General features: G+C 36.0%; 1 protein-coding gene across 3 annotated transcripts in view; it reads right to left on the bottom strand.

The window, feature by feature from the left end:
* Positions 1-10,142, bottom strand: part of LOC138321248 (fibrillin-1-like) — a 60,216-nt gene extending 50,074 nt beyond the window's left edge. For all 3 annotated transcript variants that reach the window (XM_069264786.1, XM_069264788.1, XM_069264787.1), the window contains exon 1: positions 9,997-10,142. In XM_069264786.1, the coding sequence (XP_069120887.1) occupies positions 9,997-10,042 (46 nt within the window). In that variant the 5' untranslated portion in view covers positions 10,043-10,142. The remainder of the gene's footprint in view (positions 1-9,996) is intronic.
* Between the last annotated feature and the right edge of the window lie 7,028 nt (positions 10,143-17,170).

The raw sequence follows: 17,170 nt of genomic DNA, 5'->3' as shown, positions 1-17,170 counted from the left end.
ATCATGCAATAGGGGCAGCAGGTACAATTCTAACGCCCTACCTGCAGGGCACGCGTGCGGAGTGACATTAACTTACATGTATAGTCTTACAGATTGTGCCAATAGTTTTTAACTCTATCAAAGCAGTTACAGGTTTGTCGATATATTTTAAATTTTAATTATATTAAAGGTTCTTAAAAATGGTGCCGATATATTTCAACTCTATCAAATCTTTTAAATCTATCAAATCACTTACAGATTGTACCTGCTACCCCTATGCATGATAGGCGACTAAATTTACGACCTTATTGTTTCTCTTTTTCCTAACTTTCTTTATTTTTTTTAACTCCTCCCTTGACACCGCCATTCTGTTAAACGCTCGCTCCCTTGCGAGGAAGGCTCTGGGTTCTGTCCCCTGGCCGAGACACCAAAGTCTATAAAAGTGGTAGATTCTGCTCCTGTTAAGCGCTCAGCATACAGGAAGTTGGACGACTGGTTCGTCCGTTGTCAGTATAATGTGACCAGCTGGGGTGTGTTGTTTGGTGTCATCGGCGGCATGCTTCAGAGATAATGCACTAGAAAAAAGGCAACAGTCCACTATACAAGACGACACAACGCGAACATATTGCAGTCTCCAAAAATACGCACCACACACTTCATACACGCTACACACGGCATACATGTGATGCCGTCCTTACATGACCCTTGCTGTTAGTAGGACGTTTATTAATCAATCAAACAAACAATTGTGTCGATATATATCAAAACTATAAAAAATTCTTTAAGATGGTGCCCATATTTTTAACTCCTTTCAAAGTCCTTACAAATGCCGTCGATATTTCTTTACCTCCTTTGAAAGTACTTACATATGGTGTCAATATTTTTTATCACTATTAAAAGTCCTTACAAATGGTGCTGATATTTCTAACTGTATGAAATATTCCTTCTCATTAACCTCAATCAAAAAGGCTATTTTATACAGAAACAAACCAGAGCTAATAACAATAATACATGCATGCATGACTGCTTGATTTGTTGGTTAATTTAACTTACATCATATAAACACACAAGATCGTTTGAGGCGTGTCAGGTTTAGGTGGAGGAAATCCGGATTTCTCGACAAAAACCCATTTAGAATCAGTCAGTACCTCGCAACTGTTTCAAGTGAGATTCGAACTTGAAACTCTAAGTTGCTTGGCCTACGGAAGTTGTATGACTGGATTGGCTACTGCTATGATAATGCGAGCTGAAGGATAATATAGCGGACGGCATCATTAGTAGCAAATAATGCATTTTTTTACTGAAAATCACAAAAATAGAATCTCCACAAATCACGTTTCCTATGCAAAACAAAACATGTACATGGAAATATGGGATCTCAGAATCACACGTAAGTGAAAAGTTCCGTTCAATCCTATAACATTTCTACCAGGCAGCCTTAGTAACAAGGAAGTTTTATGTTAATCACTTTTTATGATTAACACTATTTCCCTGAAGCAAAACGTCGTGAATAACCATGACCGTATATATCCGGATTGGTTTGTAACATTTTCATATGATATTATAAATAACTCTTTTCTTCTCAACACCTTTCCCGACAATACTTAATTTTTGTCCTTGCATTGAGCCCTCCGACGTGAGAAAGGTTCTGGGTTCTGTTTTCAGAATGCATCATAATCTTTAACACTGCCATATTCTGCCTCACAGTCAGCATAAGGTTGGCCTGTTGTCAAGCAGTATAATTGTGTTCAGGTGTGCCGACTGTAATTCATGTTCCACTAAGATGTCATTATGAAAAAGTGAAGAGTTAACATTACATGCTAACTATGTTTTATTAAATTAACGTCCTAGTAACAGCCAGGATTATGTGTGCGGCTTTCTAGCACTCTTTACCCGGTCAAAATGCACTAACAAAAGGCAAAACAGTCGTCCCACAAACAATCAACTTGAAGCCTTAAATGAGACAGTGTCAAAAGACGCAAGGAAAAAGAAAAAAGAAATTCTCAATTTAGTTGCCTTTCTGTGGTAAATATCCGTGTTGTTTGTCTCTTTGTAAGTAAGGAACTACGGCCAGTTTTATTGTGTTATCTTGTAAAAAAACTATGTTTAGTAACCACGATAACAGCACGGTGAGCAGTATATTTACGATCACTCCACAGTGTGCAGTGAACATACGATCACACCAGTGTGCAGTGTATTTATGATCATGTCACAGTTTACAGAGTATTAACGATCACACCACAGTGTGCAGTGTACTTACGATCATACCACAGTGTGCGGTGTACTTACGATCACACCATAGTGTGCGATGTATTTACAATCACACCACAGTGTACGATGTATTTACGATCACAACAGTGTGCAGTGTTTTTACGATTATACCCGTCTGCAGTGTATTTACGATCACACCAGTGTGCAGTGTTTTTACGATCACATCAGTGTGCAATGTATTAACGATCATACCACAGTGTGCTGTGTACTTACGATCACACCACAGTGTGCAGTGTAATAACTATCACAACACAGTGTGCGGTTTACTTGCTATTACACCACAATCTGCAGTGTTCTTACGATCACAACAGTTTGTATTGTATCTACGATCACACCAGAATCTACAGTGTATTAACAATCACACCACAATCTGCAGTGTATTTACGATGATACCACAATCTACAGTGTACTTACAATCACATCACAATCTGCAGTGTATTTACAATCACACCACAATCTGCAGTGTATTTACAATCACAACACAATCTGCAGTGTAATTTACAATCACACCACAATCTACAGTATATTAACAATCACACCACAATCTACAGTGTATTAACAATCACACCACAATCTGCAGTGTATTTACAATCACACCACAATCTGCAGTGTATTTACAATCACACCACAATCTACAGTGTATTTACAATCACACCACAATCTACAGTGTACTTACAATCACATCACAATCTACAGTGTACTTACAATCACACCACAATCTGCAGTGTATTTACAATCACACCACAATCTGCAGTGTATTTACAATCACACCACAATCTGTAGTGTATTAACAATCACACCACAACCTGCAGTGTATTTACAATCACACCACAATCTACAGTGTATTAACAATCACACCACAATCTGCAGTGTATTTACAATCACACATCAGTGTGCAGTGTATTTACAATCACACCATAACAATCTGCAGTGTATTTACAATCACACATCAGTGTGTAGTGTATTTACAATCACACCAGAATCTACAGTGTATTAACAATCACACCACAATCTACAGTGTATTTACAATCACACCATAATCTGCAGTGTATTTACAATCACACCAGAATCTACAGTGTATTAACAATCACACCACAATCTACAGTGTATTTACAATCACACCACAATCTACAGTGTATTAACAATCACACCACAATCTGCAGTGTATTTACAATCACACCACAATCTGCAGTGTATTTACAATCACACCACAATCTGCAGTGTATTTACAATCACACCACAATCTACAGTGTATTACTTCACGACATCACAGACACACACACCACAATCTACAGTGTATTTACAATCACACCACAATGTACAGTGTATTTACAATCACACCACAATCTACAGTGTATTTACAATCACACCACAATCTGCAGTGTATTTACAATCACACCACAATCTGCAGTGTATTTACAATCACACCACAATCTGCAGTGTATTTACAATCACACCACAATCTGCAGTGTATTTACAATCACACCACAATCTGCAGTGTATTTACAATCACACCATAATCTGCAGTGTATTTACAATCACACCACAATCTGCAGTGTATTTACAATCACACCACAATCTACAGTGTATTTACAATCACACCACAATCTACAGTGTATTTACAATCACACCACAATCTGCAGTGTATTTACAATCACACCACAATCTGCAGTGTATTTACAATCACACCACAATCTGCAGTGTATTTACAATCACACCACAATCTACAGTGTATTTACAATCACACCATAATCTTCAGTGTATTTACAATCACACCAGTGTGCAGTGTACTTAAGATCACACCACAATCTGCAGTGTATTTACAATCACACCACAATCTGCAGTGTATTTACAATCACACCACAATCTGCAGTGTATTTACAATCACACCACAATCTACAGTGTACTTACGATCACACCACAATCTACAGTGTATTTACAATCACACCATAATCTACAGTGTATTTACAATCACACCACAATCTGCAGTGTATTTACAATCACACCACAAATCTGCAGTGTATTTACAATCACACCATAATCTTCAGTGTATTTACAATCACACCACAATCTGCAGTGTATTTACAATCACACCACATAATCTACAGTGTATTTACAATCACACCACAATCTACAGTGTATTTACAATCACACCACAATCTGCAGTGTATTTACAATCACACCACAATCTACAGTGTATTTACAATCACACCAAATCTGCAGTGTATTTACAATCACACCAGAATCTACAGTGTATTTACAATCACACCAAATCTACAGTGTATTTACAATCACACAATCTGCAGTGTATTTACAATCACACACATCACAGTTATTACAATCACACACAATCTCAGTGTATTTACAATCACACCACAATCTGCAGTGTATTTTACAATCACACCACAATCTCAGTGTATTTACAATCACACCACAATCTGCAGTGTATTTACAATCACACCACAATCTGCAGTGTATTTACAATCACACCACAATCTGCAGTGTATTTACAATCACACCACAATCTGCAGTGTATTTACAATCACACCACAATCTGCAGTGTATTAACAATCACACCACAATCTGCAGTGTATTAACAATCACACCACAATCTGCAGTGTATTTACAATCACACCACAATCTACAGTGTATTTACAATCACACACCACAATCTGCAGTGTATTTACAATCACACCACAATCTGCAGTGTATTTACAATCACACCACAATCTGCAGTGTATTTACAATCACACCACAATCTGCAGTGTATTTACAATCACACCACAATCTACAGTGTATTTACAATCACACCACAATCTACAGTGTATTTACAATCACACCACAATCTACAGTGTATTTACAATCACACCACAATCTGCAGTGTATTTACAATCACACCACAATCTACAGTGTATTTACAATCACACCACAATCTGCAGTGTATTTACAATCACACCACAATCTGCAGTGTATTTACAATCACACCACAATCTACAGTGTATTTACAATCACACCACAATCTACAGTGTATTTACAATCACACCACAATCTCAGTGTATTTACAATCACACCAACATGTATTTACATCACACCACAATCTACAGTGTATTTCACACCACAATCTACAGTGTATTACAATCACACAAATCTCTGTATTTACAATCACACACAATCTACAGTGTATTTACAATCACACACAATCTACAGTGTATTACATCACACACATCTACAGTGTATTTACAATCACACAATCACACACAATCTACAGTGTATTTACAATCACACAACAATCTGCAGTGTATTTACATGACACAATCACACAATCTGCAGTGTATTTACAATCACACCACAATCTGCAGTGTATTTACAATCACACCACAATCTGCAGTGTATTTACAATCACACCACAATCTGCAGTGTATTTACAATCACACCACAATCTGCAGTGTATTTACAATCACACCACAATCTACAGTGTATTTACAATCACACCACAATCTGCAGTGTATTTACAATCACACCACAATCTACAGTGTATTTACAATCACACCACAATCTACAGTGTATTTACAATCACACCACAATCTACAGTGTATTTACAATCACACCACAATCTACAGTGTATTTACAATCACACCACAATCTGCAGTGTATTTACGATCACACCACAATCTACAGTGTATTTACAATCACACCACAATCTGCAGTGTATTTACAATCACACCACAATCTACAGTGTATTAACAATCACACACATAATCTCAGTGTATTTACAATCACACCACAATCTGCAGTGTATTTACAATCACACCACAATCTGAAGTGTATTAACAATCACACCACAATCTACAGTGTATTAACAATCACACCACAATCTACAGTGTATTTACAATCACAACACAATCTGCAATGAATTTACGATCACACCACAATCTGCAGTGTATTTACAATCACACCACAATCTGCAGTGTATTTACAATCACACCACAATCTGCAATGAATTTACGATCACACCACAATCTACAGTGTATTTACGATCACATCACAGTGTGCAGTGTACTTACAATCACACCACAATCTGCAGTGTATTTACGATCACACCACAATCTGCAGTGTATTTACAATCACACCACAATCTGCAGTGTATTTACAATCACACCACAATCTGCAGTGTATTTACAATCACACCACAATCTACAGTGTATTTACAATCACACCACAATCTGCAGTGTATTTACAATCACACCACAATCAGCAGTGTTTACAATCACACCACAATCTGCAGTGTATTTACAATCACACCACAATCTGCAGTGTATTTATAATCACACCACAATCAGCAGTGTATTTACATCAATCACACCACAATCTGCAGTGAATTTACAATCACACCACAATCTGCAGTGTATTTACAATCACACCACAATCTGCAGTGTATTTACAATCACACCACCATCTGCAGTGTATTTACAATCACACCACAATCTACAGTGTATTTACAATCACACCACCATCTGCAGTGTATTTACAATCACACCACAATCTACAGTGTATTTACAATCACACCACAATCTGCAGTGTATTAACAATCACACCACAATCTGCAGTGTATTTACAATCACACCACCATCTGCAGTGTATTTACAATCACACACCACAATCTACAGTGTATTTACAATCACACCACAATCTGCAGTGTATTTACAATCACACCATAATCTGCAGTGTATTTACAATCACACCACAATCTACAGTGTATTTACAATCACACCACAATCTACAGTGTATTTACAATCACACCACAATCTACAGTGTATTTACAATCACACCACAATCTGCAGTGTATTTACAATCACACCACAATCTACAGTGTATTTACAATCACACCACAATCTACAGTGTATTTACAATCACACCACAATCTGCAGTGTATTTACAATCACACCACAATCTGCAGTGTATTTACAATCACACCACAATCTGCAGTGTATTTACAATCACACCATAATCTACAGTGTATTTACAATCACACCACAATCTGCAGTGTATTTACAATCACACCACAATCTGCAGTGTATTTACAATCACACCACAATCTACAGTGTATTAACAATCACACCACAATCTGCAGTGTATTTACAATCACACCACAATCTGCAGTGTATTTACAATCACACCACAATCTGCAGTGTATTTACAATCACACCACAATCTGCAGTGTATTTACAATCACACCACAATCTGCAGTGTATTGATAATCATACCACAATCTGCATTGTATTTACAATCACACCACAATCTACAGTGTACTTACAATCACACCACACAATCTGCAGTGTATTTATAATTACACCACAATCTGCAGTGTATTTACGATGACACCACAATCTGCAGTGTATTTACAATCACACCACAATCTGCAGTGTATTTACAATCACACCACAATCTGCAGTGTATTTACAATCACACCACAATCTGCAGTGTATTTACAATCACACCACAATCTGCAGTGTATTTACAATCACACCACAATCTGCAGTGTATTTACAATCACACCACAATCTGCAGTGTATTTACAATCACACCACAATCTGCAGTGTATTTACAATCACACCACAATCTGCAGTGTATTTACAATCACACCACAATCTGCAGTGTATTTACAATCACACCACAATCTGCAGTGTATTTACAATCACACCACAATCTGCAGTGTATTTACAATCACACCACAATCTGCAGTGTATTTACAATCACACCACAATCTGCAGTGTATTTACGATCACACCACAATCTGCAGTGTATTTACAATCACACCACAATCTGCAGTGTATTTACAATCACACCACAATCTACAGTGTATTTACAATCACACCACAATCTACAGTGTATTTACGATCACACCACAATCTGCAGTGTATTTACGATCACACCACAATCTACAGTGTATTTACGATCACATCACAGTGTGCAGTGTACTTACGATCACACCACAGTGCTCAGTGTACTTACGATCACATCACAGTGCTCAGTGTACTGATGATCACACCAGTGTGCAGTGTACTTAAGATCACACCACAATCTGCATTGTATTTACAATCACACCACAATTTGCAGTGTATTTACAATCACAACACAATCTGCAGTGTATTTACAATCACACCACAATCTGCAGTGTATTTACAATTACACCACAATCTGCAGTGTATTTACGATCACACCTCAGTGTGCAGTGTATTTACGATCACACCAGAGTGTGCGATGTACTTACGATCACATCACAGTGTGCGATGTATTTACGATCACACCAGTGTGTGTGATGTATTTACGATACACCAGTGTGTGTGATGTATTTACGATCACACCACAGTGTGTGATCTTCTTACGATCACACCACAGTGTGCGATGTATTTACGATCACACCAGTGTGTGTGTTGTATTTACGATCACACCAGTGTGCGATGTATTTACGATCACACCAGTTTGTGTGATGTATTTAAGATCACAACACAGTGTGTGATGTACTTACGATCACACCACAGTGTGCGATGTATTTACGATCACAACAGTGTGTGTGATGTATTTACGATACACCAGTGTGTGTGATGTATTTACGATCACACCACAGTGTGTGATCTTCTTACGATCACACCACAGTGTGCGATGTATTTACGATCACACCAGTGTGTGTGATGTATTTACGATCACACCACAGTGTGCGATGTACTTGCGATCACCATTATTTAAACTACAAAATAACATTTAAAGATGCTCCACCGCTGACAAATGGTATTTTTTTCACTATCAAAAACAGGAACAGACGATTTAGTATTTTTCTTCAATTACAAAAGTTACTTACTTTACAATATTACCACCATTGAAAAATTTGAGCTTCTGATTTTATTTTAAGTTGAAAATATAAAAAATAATTAATTACATCCCGAAAAAAATCCTTGGCACTCTATCCTATATGGAATGAAGTACTGATTGCGCATGCAGCAAAGGCAAATATTTTTTTTCATTATTTTTTGTGTTAATTAGACATATATATATATATACATGATTAAACTCCAGTTATTGACACCATTTATGCTCTGGCGGCGGTGGAGCTTCTTTAAATGGATAGTCATTGAGAAATCTATATGCTCACTGCATATTTCTGATATATTTGCAGAGTGATGAGCATGGTTAGAGATATCGAATGATGGACATGTTTAGAGTGTAGTTTACCTAAATTAATATTATAGTAATGGACACGCTGACCAATGGTATAAATACATGTACTTATATGCAAAGTGATTATATGAACTGGTCTTGTAAAGTAAGCTACAAAATGTATTTTCACATTTACTGACTCACATAATTTATATATATATACATGTGAATGCGATACACACATACCGTAGTAACACTTCCAGCTGTAAATATACTGTTAGTACATTGACATTTCCTTGCAAGTTTTTATCTCCTTTGACTACCAGGTACAATACTATAACATTTTCTACCAGTCAGTCCTGTAACACGGAAGTTTTATGTTAATCACTTTTTTTACTTCAACCTAATGCGATTTTCCCCTCAAGCAAAACATCGCGAATGAACATGACCGTATCCGTATAGGTTTATGACATCTTCATACGGTATACTATTTGAAAACATACACATGAATTGTAAATGCAAGTACAAAATACACAGTACAAATGCAGAAAACAACTTTAACAAACTATAATTGACCATGAATTTACTTACCTTTAACTGTTACAAGGCCCAGCATACAGAGAAAGACAAGCTCCATGGTTTACCTCCCAACACTACTCAGACAGAACAGGTCGATCAGGTTCATTGACTTCTCTAAACGTTTCCCGTAAATTAGAGAAAATCCCCCGAGTACGCGGATGTTCATATATAGCGCATCTCGTCAGTTTATATCCGCTGACATTCAGGAATGATTCACGACATTTTCCGTTCTGTCTATCCGTGTATCACACTACACAGATAATGGGAAGAGTGAAGCGTATAAATTACGACATGATGGGGAATTTTGTTTTAGTTTGATAACAAGAACCAAATCATATATGTCTCTGCTTTAACGGTTCATCAATAGAGGGAAGCTCGTTTTACGTTAAATGATTAATGAATAAAAATATCGAACATGATAAATTTAGTTTTGTGTGAACAAATTCCAGTGGAAAAGGTTTGAATTAATAAAGTAATTAATCGAAATAAGTTACAAAATGTGATATTTCATATGGTATTATTTATGATAAAGGGAATTCGATGCCGACTTTCAGGAATCTGTGTCACGATAAGTGGAAATGTTAGTCCGACAATTTTGTGGTATATCAGGCCCGATATGCGTATTTAAATAGTATCGAAGTAATGCTTAGTGTATCTAACGCTCCGTAACATCATTACGATAGAGATTGAACACACGATAGTACCATTTTATTCCCACAATCTGATCCAGTCATCTGCTACTTTCGTAGATATTTTTTGTGATTCTCTAGTCATGATATGTAGGCCCTTGTCATGAAATGAGGCAGGAAGGTATGTATACCTACCCATCGCGATCGCTGCCTGTCCTGATTTAATACGAAAGCGGGGACATTAACTTATCCATATAAGTCTTTACCAATCCTTCAGGGAAATCGAACTCTGTTGATATTAACTATTGACGTGTATAGTAGAGTAAAATACAACTTCCTACAGACATTAAAAAATGGATCTGAGGTGTTTAAAATATTACTTTATTTGCCCGCAGTTATTCCCGAATTATTAAAATATACATAGAGTAAACCAGCTTAAAAAAGAAAGCAAAACATTAAATAAAGTTTGCGTTAATCAGGAACAGGCAATTAGCGTGATACGATACATGTATGCATATTTTAAACTGTTAAATAAAAAGTGATGGCAAATAAAAATATACAATTGAGCACTGGTCTGAAAAAAATAAAAAACAAAAAAATGAGTATTTTGATTAGTAGGACCAGTAACAGTAAGGCATTTGAATTTAACAGTTAAACACAACTAAATCGTTCCCCTGGTGGATGTAAAACGGCATTAAAAAACAATGATACACATTTTCCCAGGGAAGAGTCGCAGGGACAAGCATAGCTATTAAGCCTGTCAGCCAGCCCGTATAGCTACATGTATCATTTAAATCGTATGACAGGAGGCATAGAGGTACGAGTTATGTCGCTTTAAATATTCGTCACTAATTTATTTTGATGGAATGTTGTGTTACATATTAATCCTATCGTTGTCTACCGCACGACCTATTAAGTTTTTATTGTAGCTAATTTCCCACGCTCTTGCATGGTTTTGGATGTTGGAATGATATTTAGTCACCAAACAAAAGCAACAATATATAATTAAAATCGTAAAAGAAAATTAGACGCAAATAAAAAATGAAAATCAAAACTCTCTTTAATAACAGAAAAATAAAATTTTGTCTTCAAGATTTTAAATTTCACTTATAATATCAACATTATGCACGGTCGGGCTAGTTCAATTGGAGAATTACAGATGAGTTCCTTCATGAGATTACAGCTTTCATTCCATATCATGTCATTAGAATTTTGTTAGACTGAACAGGTGTGCAGTAGACACCCATAAATAACAGATTCCTAATGTTTATATACGTTCTTTGTTCTAATATGTACTATATATTAATTTATTAATAAAATGAAATAGATGCGATCACGCAGGCAGAATGGTAAGCATTTCGATAGTTGTTTTCTATCGTTCAGAGACAAACCGACTAAATAATTTTGGATAGACTGTGGTGTTATAGTTTTGTAATGTGTTATGAAAACAGCTGAATATTTGTCAGTTATTGTGTTCTGTAATTAAAAGTATAGGTTCTCAAATAAAAGTATATCAACATAAAAGTTTGTGTCCTTCATCTCAAACTCTAACCAGGGTAGCATTTTGAAATAGTGTGCATTTTGCACTAACTAAATCATGGACTTCTAATGTTTTTACCTATTCATTATCAAAATTGATATTCTGAAAATTAAATCTGGATTTACAAATTCATACATGTATTATTGTTAGCTGCTCCTATTGCATGATCGTAAAAGGCGACTGAATTTAGGACCTTATCTTTTTTCTTCTTCATAACGTCTCCTCCCTTGACACCACCTCACGTTTGTCCTTCATTTAAATGTTCGCTCCTCTTAGGTAGGTCCTGGGTTCAGCATTAAGGGATTGGGACGATCAGTGTGCCTGTTTTAGTATAATATGACCTGGTGGAATGCTTTTGTGTCTTCGGCGGCATGCTTCTGTAATATAGCACTATAAAAGAGATCAAGAGTTCCACTGTAAAAGAAGACTCTATACGAATATACTACCATACTACCGCATACATGGAAGGCATACATGGATGGACGGTTTCATGACCGGCTGTCCTTCCATAACCAAGGCCGTCCTTCCATGACCAATGCCGTCCTTCCATGACCGGCCGTCCTTCCATGACGGCCGTCCTTCCATGACCAATGCCGTCCTTCCATGACCGGCCGTCCTTCCATGACCGCCGTCCTTCCATGACCGGCCGTCCTTCCATGACCGGCCGTCCTTCCATGACCAATGCTGTCCTTCCATGACCGGCCGTCCTTCCATGACCTGCCGTCCTTCCATGACCAATGCCGTCCTTCCATGACCGGCCGTCCTTCCATGACCGGCCGTCCTTCCATGACCAATGCCGTCCTTCCATGACCGGCCGTCCTTCCATGACCCCAGTCCGTCCATGACCGCCGTCCTTCCATGACCGGCCTTCCTTCCATGACCAATGCCGTCCTTCCATGACCAAGGCCGTCCTTCCATGACCAAGGCCGTCCTTCCATGACCGGTCGTCCTTCCATGACCCTAGCTGTCAATAGGACGTTGTGCAATAAGCCAAACCAAACCAGATCTGGGAATAACAGCCTGTCATTAAACAGTTTAACTTTCGATATTCATAACTAACCAGTCCCTCAGTGACTGGGTCAAAATTCTATCCTTGGATCAATCTTCTTCACACAGGGGTCATTTCGAAAGTTTATTTTCATTAAGTTAATTGTTCCCTATAAGATGATATCAATACGAATCCATTCGCCAAATCATGATATGACCATCCGTGAACACAAAACCGATGTGTTCTTTTATCATAGGTCATAACTTAAACACTAGTTAATTCATCTCGTGGTGAAGACATTTTTTCATTAGATTTTTACATTGCGATTTGAAAACAAATCATACGGAGCGAAAACACTTTGCTCGATACGGTGCAAATAAAGGTCATTTACAAGATTTAATCTTTTATGTATCGTATTATACTTGATGCTAATCAGATAGAAATAAAAGGAAATCGTTTGATTCTGAACAAATGATTTGTTGTTTTATTACTTTGCGAACATGAATGGCAGTTGATTTGGAAGACATTGACTCCAACGTATGTTTATAACTAAAAGCAATAAATATCATTTGAACGACAGAACTGGTCAATGTATAATATCGTGTGGCCATAGATTATCTATTACACAATGGTTGATAAGTATTAAGTATGTTAGATGACTTTTCGACTTTACATTGCAATATGTAGGTCAGCCGTAGAATGTGTTTTAATGAGACCTCACTTTAAGTAATCTTCTTATAACAATAGCATTTGTTTGGAAATCCGAATTATGCTTCGATTACTGACATGCCCAGCATTACATGTAGAGTGCTTGCCTTTCTGTTGAAAGAATGGCTCGATAAATAGTTCCATTCTCATACACGTGGTATATGTGAAATATGTACCTAGTGAACGTTCCAACTACACATGCAGGAATCAAACCGGGGCTTTCGACGTGCCAACGGCTATATAGCGAGTAGCGACTGAGTTAAAGCTTTAATCAATCCGTCAGTTTTGTGTCAGAGACGTATTTTACATTATGTACAAGCCACACCAACCCGCTCGTTTTACGTTCGCATCAATTCAATGATGTATATGAATTCCGATATTTTACTTTTAATGATAATAATGAAACTGTTAACAGTGTGTTTGAAATAGCTATGATGGCCAATCAAATTATCATCGTCTATTCACTGCTCGTCATTACAGCCGTTGTCTGGCTTTACCTCGATGTATAGACCCAGAATGACGCACATACCTATGATTTATCTAAGAAGAAATAATTATCAGTAATTTCTTCAGATATAAAACTGAAATTAATCAGGTCGATAAATGCTTCTTTTATTTTCACTAATATATATCCCCATCACAGTTTTTATTGTTCTCCTTATATCTAATCTATACTAATGGTTAGAAGTATTATTGATAATGACAGTGTGTATGATAATCATAGAAGATAAACTCTAATGAAATCAGAAACAAACCAATGCCTGTTAAAAGCCTTTTATTTAGCTACAACATCAAACCTTCTGTATCCAACACATTTGAATGTCTTATTTGAAATCTTTTACTCCTTACAAAATTCGTCTGGCGAAAAAACCCGTTTAATTTATATTAAGGGTCGAACGTTGTCTGTTACATGAATATTGCCTAAAACCGATGATGTGACCAGATGGAATTTCGCAGTGAGATAACCTTACTCCGACTTTCAATATTACAGAGTTATCCCACTTGTTGATTAATATTTATTGTGATATCGGGATGTGAAAGAAAATCGCGTAATTTTCTCCAAAAATACGACGTTACACGCATACAAATATGACGTGATAGTCAGTACCTACGTAAGGATGTATGAAAGTCAGTCTTTGACGTATATCTGTCCATGCCGTCCTGCGTTCAAAATTTGAGGTCGTAAAAATCAGATGGCATTTACATGAATCATTTTGCATGAGTTATGAAAATTTTTATCAAATCAGTAATCTGGAAAAAATAAATTAAAACAAACTTCACTTGGTTAAAAATGATCATCTCGGCATATTTTACGAAATGCCGGAAAGAGGCGCAACTTGTGTACACAGATAGGATCGGCTGTCACTTTTGCAAACATTGGAAGTTCTACATCTTTACCTTTGTATATTACGATGTACGGCACTGTCATTGCGTGAAATATGAAACAGGATATTAGACTGGATACTTGTCAGTTGTTAAAAGTCAGAATCAACTGAAAATTATTTACAACACTTGTGTCAAAATGGTTTAGATAGAACAATTGAAACTAAAAAATAAAATAAAAAAACTTCATCATGCACATAGATCTAATATAGATCTAATTATTAATCATGTTACATTTTTGTATGTCATAAACTTTCACATGGCAGATTGATTGGAGAAATGTAAATTTAAAAACACTGAACTATCAGTATAATTTGACAGGGTCCCTCTTGTGACCCTTTGTTATGTCATTTAAATAGTCATGACATGAAAAAAATCCTGTCTTATGTTTTCTCGGCCTATAATGCGAAATATGGTTTAGAATGAATGTCAAATCAATGCTTGTAAATGTTCTGCACACGTAACTAGGCCTTCAGTACATCGTCCTCAATACTCCAGGGCTTCCGATCACTTACGATGTAGAGCTCATAAGTGATCGGAAGCCCTGGAGTATAGAGGATGACAGTACACATGAAAACCATGTCTGCATTATATATAGAAATCTATATAGGCCTATATACATGTATATAATGTAGATGGTTTTTAAAAATGGCAAAATATATTAAATTTTTACACAAGACCTGTGCATCAGAAGTAATGGAACTTTAAAACTATTCAACAAGGAAACTGATTCTAACTGATTACTCAAATACATGTAAATATTCTGGTAGGCCTAAATATTGGAAACTTGCATCTTACTATGTTTAGGGTTTTCTGCTGAATTAAAAAAAATGAAATGTAGAATTTATGCAGGCCTTAGAATTAGCTTATCTGTATTATTTGCACTTCAACGGGATATCCCCAGTTAGTACATACAAATTTATTCTGAATATTACATGGAACTTTTACATTCAAGGTTTTGTATTATATATATACAGTATACATGTACATGTACATATAAGTAAATGCAAGTGTGAGATATGTATTGTGAATTGAGATTATACTACAGTTACATCAACATGAATCTTAAATAGTATTTTTTCTATTTTCCAGCATTAATACTTGTGTTGGAATAGACAAATGAATAGCATTCTGATGATGATGAACGTACCACCTGTAATTGAGCTGATAGAAAGAAATTTTTCCTGTAGAAGATCTGATGTCAACCAATGAAGAGCTGTAGAAGATCACACAACCTAATTATTTGCCATGAAGACATCTAAACAAGGAATTTAGACTGTAGTTTTGACAAAAAAAACCACTACAACATAGCTGTATCAAAAGATCTCTGAGAGACAAAATTATTAATTAATCTACAAAAGTATCCATTGTATGTGAATTGTATGCCAGAACCATGGAAATTCTAATGAAATATGGATGATTTATGGTGCTATAACCACTCAATTTACTGTTTAAATATTCCTATAATAACACATTATCCAGAAAAGCCAAAACAAATAAACACAACTTTTTTTTAATGTGAGTGTAAAAATTGGTCTTTAAATTTTACACTGCATATTTTAGTAGAAAAATATGGATACAAGGGAGGTAACTCCAGAACAGTAAAATTTGTCCAGAATATATTTCAAAACACTGAAACATTGTTTGATCGTGAATTGTAGATAATTTATATTTAATCATTAAAAGATGTTATATAGGTATTTCTGAAAATATTTTTTTAAATATTTTTTTTAAGAAATTGATATGCAGAAAGAAAATCAAACAAAAATAGAGAGACATGAGAGATAACTCTCCAATGACAAACCTTGTTAAGAAAAAATCTTAAATTCTGGTTTGGTCTTTTATGATAAATGTAATTATTATTGATTCATCAAAAGACGTTAAATGGGTATTTTTTATCAGCAATGAATATGCTTAAATGAATAAACAGAAGAAAAT

This window comes from Argopecten irradians, chromosome 4 (assembly GCF_041381155.1).
Source record: "Argopecten irradians isolate NY chromosome 4, Ai_NY, whole genome shotgun sequence".
Classification (NCBI taxonomy): Eukaryota; Metazoa; Mollusca; class Bivalvia; order Pectinida; family Pectinidae; genus Argopecten; species Argopecten irradians.
This window is presented reverse-complemented; position numbering and strand designations above follow the sequence as displayed.